The 12,639-nt window shown below is 40.4% G+C and overlaps 1 protein-coding gene across 1 annotated transcript; it reads left to right on the forward strand.

Moving 5' to 3' along the window:
* Positions 1-9,774: 9,774 nt before the first annotated feature.
* sp5l (Sp5 transcription factor-like) lies at positions 9,775-12,061 on the forward strand. Its single transcript, XM_075475661.1, has 2 exons — positions 9,775-9,899; positions 10,278-12,061. Exons 1-2 carry the CDS (start codon positions 9,846-9,848, stop codon positions 11,310-11,312), a joined length of 1,089 nt encoding a protein of 362 aa, XP_075331776.1. The 5' UTR covers positions 9,775-9,845; the 3' UTR covers positions 11,313-12,061.
* Positions 12,062-12,639: the final 578 nt, after the last annotated feature.

Genomic DNA, 12,639 nt, shown 5'->3' on the forward strand with positions numbered 1-12,639 from the left:
CCTGCATGTTAGGTTGGTTGTAAATGTGATTCTACGTTGACTGTAGGAGTGAGTGTCAGCATGCATGGTTGTTTCTCTCGTTTGTCTCTGTGTCAGGTCTGTGATGAACTGCCGACCAGTCCAGTTTGTACTCTGCCTCTCGTACCCCCCCCCCCCCGCAATCCTGAATTGGTTTAAATGAAAATGGATGGACGGCTGGAGTAGGAACAACAAGCCTGGAAGTTAATATATTGCATTAGTTGCATTTTGTTGCATTACATGTGTTTGTGTTGTATTGTGTGCAGAAGCACGTTTTTGTTACTTTACTTACTTACTTTACCTTTAAAGACTGATACCTTATGAGCCTTAATGGGAAATTCTTTATCAGCAAAATATCAGTGCAGGATAATTTAAAGACTGAATTGAGAAAGTGGAGGGAATGTATACAAAGCCTTTGTAATATTAAAATTATCACCGTTTGACTTGCAGAATCAAGAGGCCATAGCACTGAGACATTATAGTGTTCATGTGCAGGAAAACTAATCAGATGAGAAAGGCAACATTCGTAAAACAACCGAAGAAACACTCTAAGTAAAACTCATTCATCCATCTAGATTTCCCCTACTTTTCTCTCTCTTCTTTTCTGAAGATCAAGCAATGGCAAAAAGTTGAATAATTCTGCCTCTTTGATCTGCACACACAAGTGAGAGTTCATTTCCATTTTTGATTTTTTTTCTTCTTCTTCTTTTCTGTAAGAGTGCCAGCATCAAGATTTACCTTGGTGTGCAAATGTGCTGGAATAGGTTAAAAGGAAATCTCGCTGCTCTCTCAAAGCACAAGTGCAGATGTTATGAAGTTAATTAAAAATTTAGCAATTCGTTTCTCCCGTCCCAATTTAGGCTGCATCAAATAGACGAAAACAGACGGAAAAATTACTTATGAGAGGAGTCCTTGCAGTCAGAATCTTTACATGTATGACAAGATCAACAAGGAGGAATATTTCTGTAATGTAAAATTCTGAAGGATACACCACTCATATCCACCTTTTATGATACTTCTTGTATCATTAGGACACATGTTACATCCTGTATCTACTGCCTTTATTTAGATTTCAAACAAAAACATCAACTGTGGAAACTTTGAATGTGTCACCGACCAATCTGACTTCTTGAATTTCTTCACATATTTGGCCTTATTTTAGTTCACACATTTCACACCACCTGCCTCCTTTAGAAGACAACAGTGATAAACACTCTTAAGCCTCCCCCCTCTCCTCCAATCATCCCAACAACTAACCCAGCTTTATCCGTGTTTGCTGAAATTGCATCAGTATGTTGACACAGGCCCTGCATTTCTCCCAACTCCTTCATCTCCTCCCAGATAATAGTGCCATCCACAGAAAGGATGTCAAGTCTCAAGATGCTGCCCACCCCTCTCCACTCCCCCTGAGTAGATGATGCTTCGGGAGGGTAGCGGAGGGAGAGTGGTGCGGTGGGGAGGGGGGTGGTAGTTTCTGCACAGGTGCTGCAGCTGCATTCGTTCATAATTTCTTTTCTGTGCAAAGGCTGCCCGGTGTTAGCCTCCATAAGCTGCTTTCCCCCAGTGGGACCCCTCCTCCACTGAGTGATATTACAAACGGCAGCCGCGCGCCTCTGATCTACATGCACTGGGCTCCCGCCTGGTCCTCAGTGAATAGTGCTTGACTTGTTCAATTTGTTTAGAAGCTGCGTTCGACGCTTTGAAGCCACACATTTTAGCATAAATCATAACCTGTCTCCTTGCTCACAACTGCTTTGAAATGCAACATCTGCTTTTGAATCTCCTGCTTTACAATTAGTTAAGCAACATCAATAGAATGACTCCCTATAATTTTTCTTGATAATGAACTGCTTTGTGTACACGCAAGGGCACCAGTGGTGGGTCCATTTGATTTTTCAAGACGAAAGACGGATCAATCTTCATCAGCCTCACTATGTTGGGACGCCATAAACTTCCTGAAGTTCTCAGCATGCTCTGAGCACAATCAGATGAACACGTTAAATTGGGTTACCCTCAGTGGTAACCTACTTAGGAAGTGTCATGGTTGTGGGGCATGTTACCGGGCCGTGTTGTTTACTCTTTCATCACAGTCTTCGTGATCCCAGTTTGTTGGTTTGTTTTGCAAAGCACAGCCTTCTGTTCTGCTGTGGGAAAAGTGCGGAATCAAAGTCCCGGAGAGCAGGCTGACGTTGACATTGATAAGCTTGGCCTGTCACTATCCATTTGTCTGAATGACACTGATGCTCAGGTTGGATCTCTGGAGGAAGTAGTACATACACAGAAACCAGGTGCATATGCTGCTGCCTCGGCTGTGCTGTAGAGAGAAAAGTCTGCTCCCTCCAAGTTTGCTTCAATGAAGTTTGCGCACTTCAAATCTAAAGTTAATGCACAGAATAAAGGAAAATAAACAGAATATTGGCAGGAGATGTGGTTGTTCTGTATACTGTGCCAAAGTTAAAACTCTCCAAAACTGATCCATCTGTTCGAGACCTCTCATCAGGTGCATTAAGAATTCTTTTTGCAAGTTGAAGGGGAAAATAACAATCCCAAAGATTTTATTTTCAAAGGCAAGCATTTGATCAGTAGTCATCAATTAAACTTACTGAGGTGCAAATTACACCACAAGGATTAGATGAAAGCGCCTCTATGTCATTTCCTCCCCTCCTCAAAGCTTGGCTTGATTCGCAGTACACACAAACAGCAGGCTGATCACTGGCATGGTGGTGACAGGGTGACACTTCCCCTCACATTACGCAGGCTGAGCTGACTGAGGGGCTTAACAGATAGTGGCATCACAGGCGTACGTTTACAAATAAATCTACTGCTCTGGCTGTGCGGCACTCCTCTGCACATGTAGTCCTTGTATCTCTGCTCCTACTTTGCATTTCTGATTTTAGCTGGAGTCCTGCCATAAGATCTGGTTACCATACCGACAGGAGTCCCTCTTCACAGATGGCATGTTGGGACTTTCTGGGTAATAACAGTGTTTGGTATGATTTAGACCTATAGATGCAACATGAATGTTTTTCACAGACTTTCACCTAAATTAGATTTTGATACAGAGAATAAATGAGAACACAAAGTGTGGTTAATTCTAATGCCTTTATTTCTATTAGCTTCAGTGAACACAACAGTGGTTTAGATCAGATCACTGTGACATGTGCTCACATTTCCCACAGCCACTCAACAAAGCTATAAGATCAATTGGCAGAGGTCCCGTATGCAACAATACCCACATTAACTTGATGGCTGTAAATTATATTGTCATGTGCCACATCTAATTATTTACCTGTGTTTGTCGTCGCCTAAGCGTGTTCGTAAAGCTTCATGTGTGATGATCCCTTTGTTTCATTGTTTCCTTTGTCTCTGCTTTTTTATTATTCATTTTATGTGGCGTTGCGCAGACAGGCAAATGTGGGGAATTCATCTTTTTAGGGAATTTACGCAGCAAACCCTATGAATAAACAATTCATTTTTTCCAAGTAAATTAGTTATCATTAATTTTAAATGCTGTGTTGGGGAAATGAATTATCATAAACTTATCATGCTCGATAAGGGGTGCCAGAGTGGATACTTTAAATACCAACTGACAGAGGATGTCAGACAACTGACAAGTGTTTTATCACATCAGAATCAATCTTACTGGTCATGTTTGTAGAGTTATGGAAGAAATCTGACACAAGGAACTAAATTGATTTAACTTAAAAAATACAGATGTAGACAGAATACTCAATAAGATAACTAGATAAGACAGATAGTGATGACAAACAAAATATGATTAAACCACATTTTCCCAAAAGTCTCGGGATGCTGAGAAATACATCTTTGTCATCCTGTGATTAAAATAGTACAAAGACAACGCGTCAAATGTTGAAACAAAGAAATTTAATTTTGTTTTGCAAAACATATGCTCCTTTTTAGATTGATATCAGCAACACATTTAAAAAAAACACATTTTCAAAACACTTATGGCCTACTCTTCACTTTTAGTGTCAGAATTGGCCAAATGTTTTCAGAGAGTGAGGCTGAGGTATGGACTCAGTCAGTTTATATCCAACACCTACAACAGCATCACTTCATCAAGAAAAGAGTCCAGTTTTTTTTTATTATTATTATTTCTGGCTGCACATAATGCTTCATAGCCTCCCTATGCTGCCTAGTCAGAGGTAAATAGTACCCATGCTGTGTAAAATGCAGCAAAATACCACAGTGCTGACTTTTGTCAATGCAAGTTTGATGGGTCCTTTATTCTTTAACCCTGATTTATACAATGTATTTATGACTTTAATAAATTTATTTTCCTCCTTAAATTAGTCCAACTTTAACAAGTTTGAGCCCAGTGGAGCAGGCAACATTTCAGGATCTGGTTCATACATTTTTTTCTTTGTACGGTGGAGTTTTAGTTTCCATTTGTGAATAAGCTGATGCTCTGAGGGGTTTGTGAACCCATGCAGGAGTCACCATGTTTACACATAAAAGAAAACATTGTCTTAGTCAGTAACTTACTGAAATCACTGGGTTATGCATATATGATAATATCCAACGCATACATTTAGAAGCAGCACAGTGTTTACATGTTTACTCACACAGTCCATAGTTTGCCTGTCAGACATACACAGTCATAACTTAAATCCTTACCGTGCATCCAAACTGGGATGTGGACAGTGGATGAATAATATGGACGAGTCAAACTGTAACCGCAGTTTGGATTTAACTCTGCATGTTACTCTGCTGAGAGATCACTATAATCGATTCTCCTCTTTTTTATGCAGTGCTGCTGAACAGTCCTAAGATAGCCGCCATTTAATACTGCTCTTCAACACTGCTTTTTTGAGGATTTCTGTGGATTGTGTGAATCTTTTTATGGTGATAAATCTTTACTGGAGCGGTGAATGCCTCATCTTTACGTCTAAAGAACAACCTTTGAAAACATTTTAATTGTTACCCATGGCTGGCATCAAATTCAAAATATTTTAAAAAAAGCATTTCAGTATTTGATACGTTTGTCTTTCTACTATTTTAAATAGAAAATTGTGTTTAAATGTTCCTTTTTTTCCAAATATTGCACAACTTTATTTGTTTTTCTGTAACAGGGTACAGTAAAAAATACTTATTTATTGCAGTTTAACGCTTATTTTGTCTTAATTGATCTAATTTTTTGTCATGCACCTGTGCAATGAGTCTCTTTTCTGGATCAAATGCCAGACCATACACACTGGCCGAAGCCTTCAAAGCATGTCATATCCTGTTGAGATGACGAAATCATTATGAAGAACCGTGAAAGTGACACTTGGCAGATGGACTGTATTAATCTTTATCACAGCAGAGTTCCTGCATTACTTTCCTTTGATAAAGCATGAAACATTTCCTCTGCCCAAGCTTTTAGATTGTGATAAGTGTTCGAGTGTAAGTGAGGTTATCATGAATCCTGTAAGTTCATTAAAAATAAAAAGGTTTTTGATTTTTTTTGGTTTCATTTTCTCACATGGAGTGTGTTATGTTGCATGATAACCCCCTCCCCCAGGCCTTCAGTAATCAAGATTTTAGTACAATAGATTTGCAGTGTTAAGGTCATCTCAGTTTATATAACATTTTTCCAAAAGTGAGTAAGGCAGTGATTTCTACAACCCATTTCTTTTACTGTACTTCACAAACCCCCTCCGTCTCCCCTACATCTCCCTCTCCACTCTCCCCTTTCGTCTTTCGTCTCTGGGAGTATGGGTGCATGTCAAGTGATTGTTGAATTGAAATATTGATGTGGAGTATCAAAGCGTGGCGTAGCACTCCTGTGTTTCCAGAACTAACCACGAAGCGCTTTGATCAGATACTCCTGTGATCTGACTTCTGAAGTTGTTAAGAGTGCTCGAAAACAAAATGCAAACAAACTTCAAGTGCTCTTGGTATTGATAAAAGTTTTCTTTGACAAGTGGAGATGAGCGCTGTCTGCCTGTGTCTGCCCAAGACTGGAGATTTTGGGGTTTTCATACATGCTAATGGACATGAGATGAGGGAATTATAGTCTTCTGCTTCTCGCACACCTTGCAATGTAAACTGTGCCCGAGGGGTGGGGATCACCATAGAAATGAGTAACATTGCAAAAATATTGTGATTCTTTTAATCATACTAATGTAATTAGAATCATGCATGTAAGAGGTTGCCATTTAATTACACTGCCACACTAATGAGCTAAAATGTGATACACGTGAGTGAAAGCACCTTAAAAGCACTGAAAAGTTATAATGATTATGGGCAAATAAATTTTTATCTTTGGAATTGGATAAAATTTTTCAAGCATAGATACTCTTCATCACTAAAATATTGTGCAAATTAAATAACTAAGTCTTTTAACTGGGGGAGACGTACACGCCTGATAGAGACATGTGGAAAAATACTTGGTGGTTGGATGAGAGAAGAATTTTTTTTAAAAGATCAGTTATAATAAACTACTCGAGATGGAAAGACGATAAAAATGCTATCTTTTGAGTTTTGGGAGCTTAATCAATGTAACTTTTTGCTAATATTACAGTGGGCCGCTGAATGTGAGATAACCCTTATGAATATGGTGTGAGTGTGAACATCACTGTAAATCTAAAGCAAATCGAGTTCATTTGTAAAACAAATTTCCAATATTACATATTAACCATTGCTGTTGGCCAAAGTCCTGTCCATTAAAAATAGCAGAGCAGTAACACACACATTTCTAACAAAGCAACACACTCCTGAATGAGGCACCCAGTTGTTGCACTGTAAAGGCCAGCTGTTGGTGTTTGTTCCTTCATCCCAAAGAAACCAAGTGTCAAGGTAATTATACCCCATCTTGTCCAATCTCTGCTTGGTGAATGGTTAAAGAGTGAAGCCCTATAGTTAGCAGAAGGCTTTTACATGTTGTCTGTCTTTCTCCTCCATTAGGCCACATTTGTCACATGAGGGCTATTGAGTCAGCACCATGCTGTAAAACTGGCTTTTTGACATGGCCACCAGCACAAAGGCCGCTCTCCTCTGTGGCGGCTCTTTTTGAGTGCAGATGGTCAAGACAGCTGGGACAATTTAGTGATCTGAGGCTTTTAAACTACCCCCCCAGGCATGATTTAAAAAAAAAAAAAAAAAACAGCTTGAGAACCCACTTGAATATTCAATGCTCTGAGTTTGAGAGTACGATTGTGTCTGCAACACAAACAACACTATTTGTGATGTATATGGGCAGAAGATGAAAACTCTTCCAAGGTGGAAAGATTTCAGAACACGAAAACCCCCTCAGAGATTTAAAAACCTGTTGTTTTATTTTTCTTGGATGCACTTGCTGTCGAGAAATAGGCGCATGATAACATCTGCATCATCTTGTTGGGATTTAAGTCTGTGTCAGTTTTGAAGCTGCTGGTAGCCACCCAGTCAGAGCACTGTGCGGCGCGTGACGGAGCGGGCCTGATTACCGGCAGTCTCACCAGCTGTTTAATGAACACAGGGACCTCTTTCTCTGGAAATTAGTTTTCCCTTGAATGCTGTGGAAGCCTTATCCAGGTCTATTTAAATGAGGTAACATGGGGAAGGTAAGCACCACCACATGAGCATTGTTTTCACAGTTCAAAGTGAGGAGAGAGTACTTTGCACTTCAAAGACACTCATCTGGGAGGCAGTACAGTGGGGGTGGGGTGGCGTGGGGAGAGGGGACAGGAAATAAGAATCAGGGTAATTAACAACTTCTGCTCCGTAATAAACCACAGACACAGTACACCTCTTCCTCCAAGATACACTTCTGTTTTTATGTCTTCTTCAATCGTTTCCTTTACTACTGTTTTCTCTCATCCAAATTGTTCACTTGACTTAAGAGTTAGGCTGGTATTCCCCAACGTTGTTGTTGCTCTGAAATTTAATCCAATTTGTTGAGAATGTATGAAAAAAAAAATGAATGAATAAATCTGTGTAGTTTTTATTCAAACTGCAGTTTCAATCTGCAGATGTCGGTCAGCTTGTTGAAAAAAAAAAATCGGCTGAATTTGTATTTTAAGAAGGAGACATGGTAAACATTTTGTAATTCAGAAAAAAAGGTTTAGCCACCACCTGGAATAAACACAATGTTTTATTAACAGACTGTAGCTGAAGGCTGCGCATCATTTTGAGTCTGGAGTAATTCTCACCGTGAAACACAAGGACTCGGCCTCAGATGCATGCTGCCTGTTCACCTTAACTTAGAAAAAGGCCTCAACCGAATGATGCTGTTGCATGATTAACTTGACGCATTTGTTTTTTAAAAACTCATCATGTAATCAAAGCTTTGGTGGAATGAAAGAAATGTTGCATCGCTGATCAAAAATATATGTATTCCTTTTGTTAATTTTAGGTTGCTTCTCCTCGGGGCATGTTTATTTAGGGATCACAGCCTGGAAAACGGTGAGGAGTAGATAAGTGAGGAACCAGGAATTAACATGAGAAACAGGTTCCCAGCCTGGATTTAAACTCTTAACATTGTAATGGTGAACAGATTTACAGAATGAGATTAAGCCTCAATCTGCATTTAATGGAGCAGATCTGAAGTGCCCTCTACTTGAACCCTGAAATGTGAGAATGTCACACAGGGCAGCCTATTTCATATGTCACCTACTGGTGAGAACTCAGGAGTCTTTGATTGAGTTTAATCAATTAGCTTTGTGAGGGGAAAATACTGTGACTTTCCTTCCAGTGTGGGATCATCGTGCCTGCCAAATTGAGCTGCTGCAGACATGCAGCATGCTCACATTTTTCTTTCTGGGCAAACAAAGTTTTAACTGCACACGTATTTATTCACTCATTCATTCTATAAGCAAATAAGATCAAGTCTCATCAATGTTCATCCTCTTTTGTGTCACTGAGTGATTAAAAAAAAGGGAAATGTATGCTCTCGTGACTGAAGATGTGATTTTCTTTTTTTCTTTTTTTTCTGGGAGTTAATGGCAGATCCCACCTTTTCATTTAACACTGCATCACTGATGGTTGCCAAAAATAAAAATAAACTTTTCTATCTTTACTTGAATTACCACAAAGGAGTTGAAGCATTCTGCTCGAAGCATTCTGCTTCAACTCCCAGGGTGAGAACTATTTCTCACATAGGTGGCTTAGATCTTTTTTAACAGACTAAGCATTTAGTTCTTTAATAAAAATGTGGTGGAAAAGTGCTGAAAATCATGTTAACTCCTCATAATGTTACTTTTCTTCTCTCGTGATTGTTGCTGTGTTTGTTAATTTCAAACCATAGAACATGACGCAAGATGGGCAGTGAAGGTTATAAGCAGATACCGTGTAACACTTTGTAAAGAAGATATTCAATTAGAATTCTTATCAGGCCTCAAGCTTTTTGTCCATAACAATTGGAGGAGGAGTCAGTTCTCGGGGTCAGCATTTGGTTGAAATTGAGTGAAATTATGAGTAGCCCATCCCTTCACCTAACAAGCCCCCCTCCTTCCTTCCTCCCTCTCATCTCCTCTCTATTGACAGGCTCGCCTGCATCATACTGGAGACCCCGTTGAGAGGATCTTTACTCTCTATAAAGAGAAGATGCAGCTCAGGCGCCTTTGAGATGATCGCACGGATTTGCTGCGCGCCTTTCAGCCACTAACTTCCTCCGGCTGTTTCAACACCAAGTGATTCGAAGTGAAACTATTTACCTGGTGGACTGCAGGACTTTTTAAGAAGTGGAATTTCTCAGTCTATATTGCTTAAGTGTCGGAGCTTAAGTGTCGCCGAATCTGAACATCTTTTCCTTCTGCGCCGCCAACTGTAGTTCAGATTGTGTGCGCCGTCGCCTCTCGGCACAGTTTGTGTTGCAGGTGCTCGGAGAAGGAGCGCGAGGACAGATGGCTGCGCTGACAATTCAAAGGACTGACAACTTTTTACACACCTTTTTACAGGTTTGTTCCATTATCTTTTTTTTTTTTTTTACGCAAAGCGGTCGGATTTATGACACGCTTATGAGGTAACCACAAACAATTTGTGAACGAGTGCGTGTTTAATTTCTGGAAATATATCGGCTAGTTAGAGGGAAATAATTATTTGAAAATTTTTCACTAAATAAAAAAATAAAAACATCATTGACTATTTGATAAATGAATCATTATTATAAAGTCTTGATTGAATCCTTGTCTAACTTCTGAATCTTCATCGAAGTGAAATAAATAAACTCTTAACATATGTGGCTCTTAAAATAACTCTTAAATAAGAATTCAAACTTTTTTATGTTCTGATCGTGACACATGTAGCCTGATGTGTGCTTGTGTTTCACCACACAGGACCGGACACCCAGCTCCTCTCCAGAGGGAGCATCTAACGCCCTCTCCTTCCTGGCCACCACCTGCAGCCAGGCCTGGCAGGTGGGAAGCACTATGGGCTCAGAAGGTTCCCAGTTCCCCTATGAAGGCACCGTCAGCTCCACATCTGGAATGTTTCAGCTCTGGAGCAATGACATGGCACCCAGCACAGCCCTCAGTACACACCAGATGACCTTCACAGTGCCCAAGGTGCAGTTCCCTGGACACATGCAGTCTGGCCTGAGTCATCATCATCATCACCCCCATCACCACCACCACGAGCTGCCTCTCACCCCTCCAGCTGAGCCTGCATCATCTTACTCCTTTGAACTTTCTCCTGTTAAAGTGTTGTCCTCACAGCCACAGACCAGCAGTCCCTATTATCCTCAGCATAACAGTATGGGACAAAACTTCCCCAGCTTCCTGCAAAATTCCTCAGCCAGGCATCACCTGTCTGGAGGTCATGTGGAAGAAGGGCAGCAGTGGTGGAGTTTACCCCAAACCAACGCCACCCCTGCCAACCACCCCTTCTCCCTGGGCAGACAGCTTGTTTTGGGTCACCAGCCACAGATAGCTGCTCTTCTCCAGGGCACCTCCAAGGGTCTGTTGAGCTCCACACGCCGCTGCCGACGCTGCAAATGCCCCAACTGTCAGACGAATGGTGGGGGGTTAGAGTTTGGGAAGAAGAGACTGCACATCTGTCACATCCCCGAATGTGGCAAAGTGTACAAGAAGACATCTCACCTGAAGGCACATCTGCGCTGGCATGCCGGGGAGAGGCCCTTTATCTGTAACTGGCTCTTCTGTGGTAAAAGCTTCACCCGTTCTGATGAGCTACAGCGTCACCTCCGCACACACACCGGGGAGAAGCGCTTTGGCTGTCAGCAGTGCGGCAAGAGATTCATGAGGAGTGACCACCTCTCAAAACATGTCAAGACCCACCAGACCAGGAAGGGCCGATCTGGGCAGCCCTCACAGAGTACAGACTCTCTGCTAACCAATATTAAGAGAGAGTAATCTTTGTGGTCCTCCCTTCAGTAATGATAAGTAACAATGACCAGACTGTGTCACTCACACTTACTGCCATAGGTTTGCACTAGAGGGTAAGCGCCAAGCTCCCCAAATATTTCTTTTCTTGTGAAAGCCCTGCTTTTGAATTCAAAGAAAACCATATAAACATATTTAGTGAGTACACTTTTGAGTGAAATAATGGTGTGCTGTTTGAGACAATGCACCTTTAAAGAAAACTTGAATTCTTTTTTCAGTGATATTTTGCGATCTGCTGCATTCAGACTACTTTTTCGAAAGATTTCACCAAGAACAAAACTGATTATCTGCCTTTCTCAATTTAAATTTGATTTGAATCTTAACTGATATGAAAGTCTATTTTTTTCTTCAAACTTCATGATGTAAATATTTCATCCATGTGAAAGATTTGCCAGACATGAGAAAATAAAATTGATAAAAGTTAATCTTAATATGTTGTCCAAATGTCATGTTTAATGTAAATGTTTGCCTTTGTACAACCTAAGGTGGCTACAGAAAAAAAACCTCAGCTTTCAAACAATAAGCTTACACTGAATTCATGCCTGTGTTACTGCTGATAATTTGATTTTTATTCTAAATTTGTCAGATTTAAAGTAGGGATTTCTTTTTAAATGTAAACATGAGACTCTTTGATCCTTGGATGACTGCTCTTCAGCAGCGATGTGAAGCACCACTCATGCAGATTAGCAAACATTTTAAATTTTAAAGTTCTTTGTAAATTATGTATAAATATTATGAACAATTTTATTTGGAGTTTTGACAGCATGTAAATTTTAATAAACAGTGTCATGGAAACAATTCCCTGTTTCTAATATTGTTATTTCCTTACATCCTGACAACTGTTTATGACATGAAATATACAGCCAGAATCGGTTGTTTTTACCTTCTCGCTGGCTCATCCAATGAATGTGTGAATTTCTAATAGCGCCCTGGAGCGCCTAAAAGATCTAACATTTTATTTAAATGATAATTTGATTGCTTTCAGAATACAAATGCTGCTCATTGTGATGTTTGTGTGAAGGAAGAAGCCCCTAAAGAAGACCTAACATGGTGGGCTGTTCAAAGATTTTCACACCTCAAAGTAAATACTCATCCCATTGATGGGGCTGTTTGTCTCGCCTGCTGCAATCAAGTTCACAGTCATGTGGCTTTTTAATGAGTGTTTTCTTTCTCTCAATAGAGAAGATTGAGTCAACAGATGCAACAGAGGGTAGTGGCGAGGAATTCCCTGTGAATGGGACCCCTGTTGCTGAGACCCCCTCAGTGGTGACAGGAACTCCCTTTGATTTTGCACCCT

Source organism: Odontesthes bonariensis, chromosome 10 (assembly GCF_027942865.1).
Source record: "Odontesthes bonariensis isolate fOdoBon6 chromosome 10, fOdoBon6.hap1, whole genome shotgun sequence".
Taxonomy (NCBI): Eukaryota; Metazoa; Chordata; class Actinopteri; order Atheriniformes; family Atherinopsidae; genus Odontesthes; species Odontesthes bonariensis.

Excerpts from the sequence above, each read along its gene's own strand:
- sp5l (XM_075475661.1), top strand. The coding sequence starts at position 9,846 with ATGGCTGCGCTGACAATTCAAAGGACTGACAACTTTTTACACACCTTT. Across the intron at positions 9,900-10,277 it reads TTTTACACACCTTTTTACAG|GACCGGACACCCAGCTCCTC; the intron begins GTTTGTTCCATT and ends TTCACCACACAG.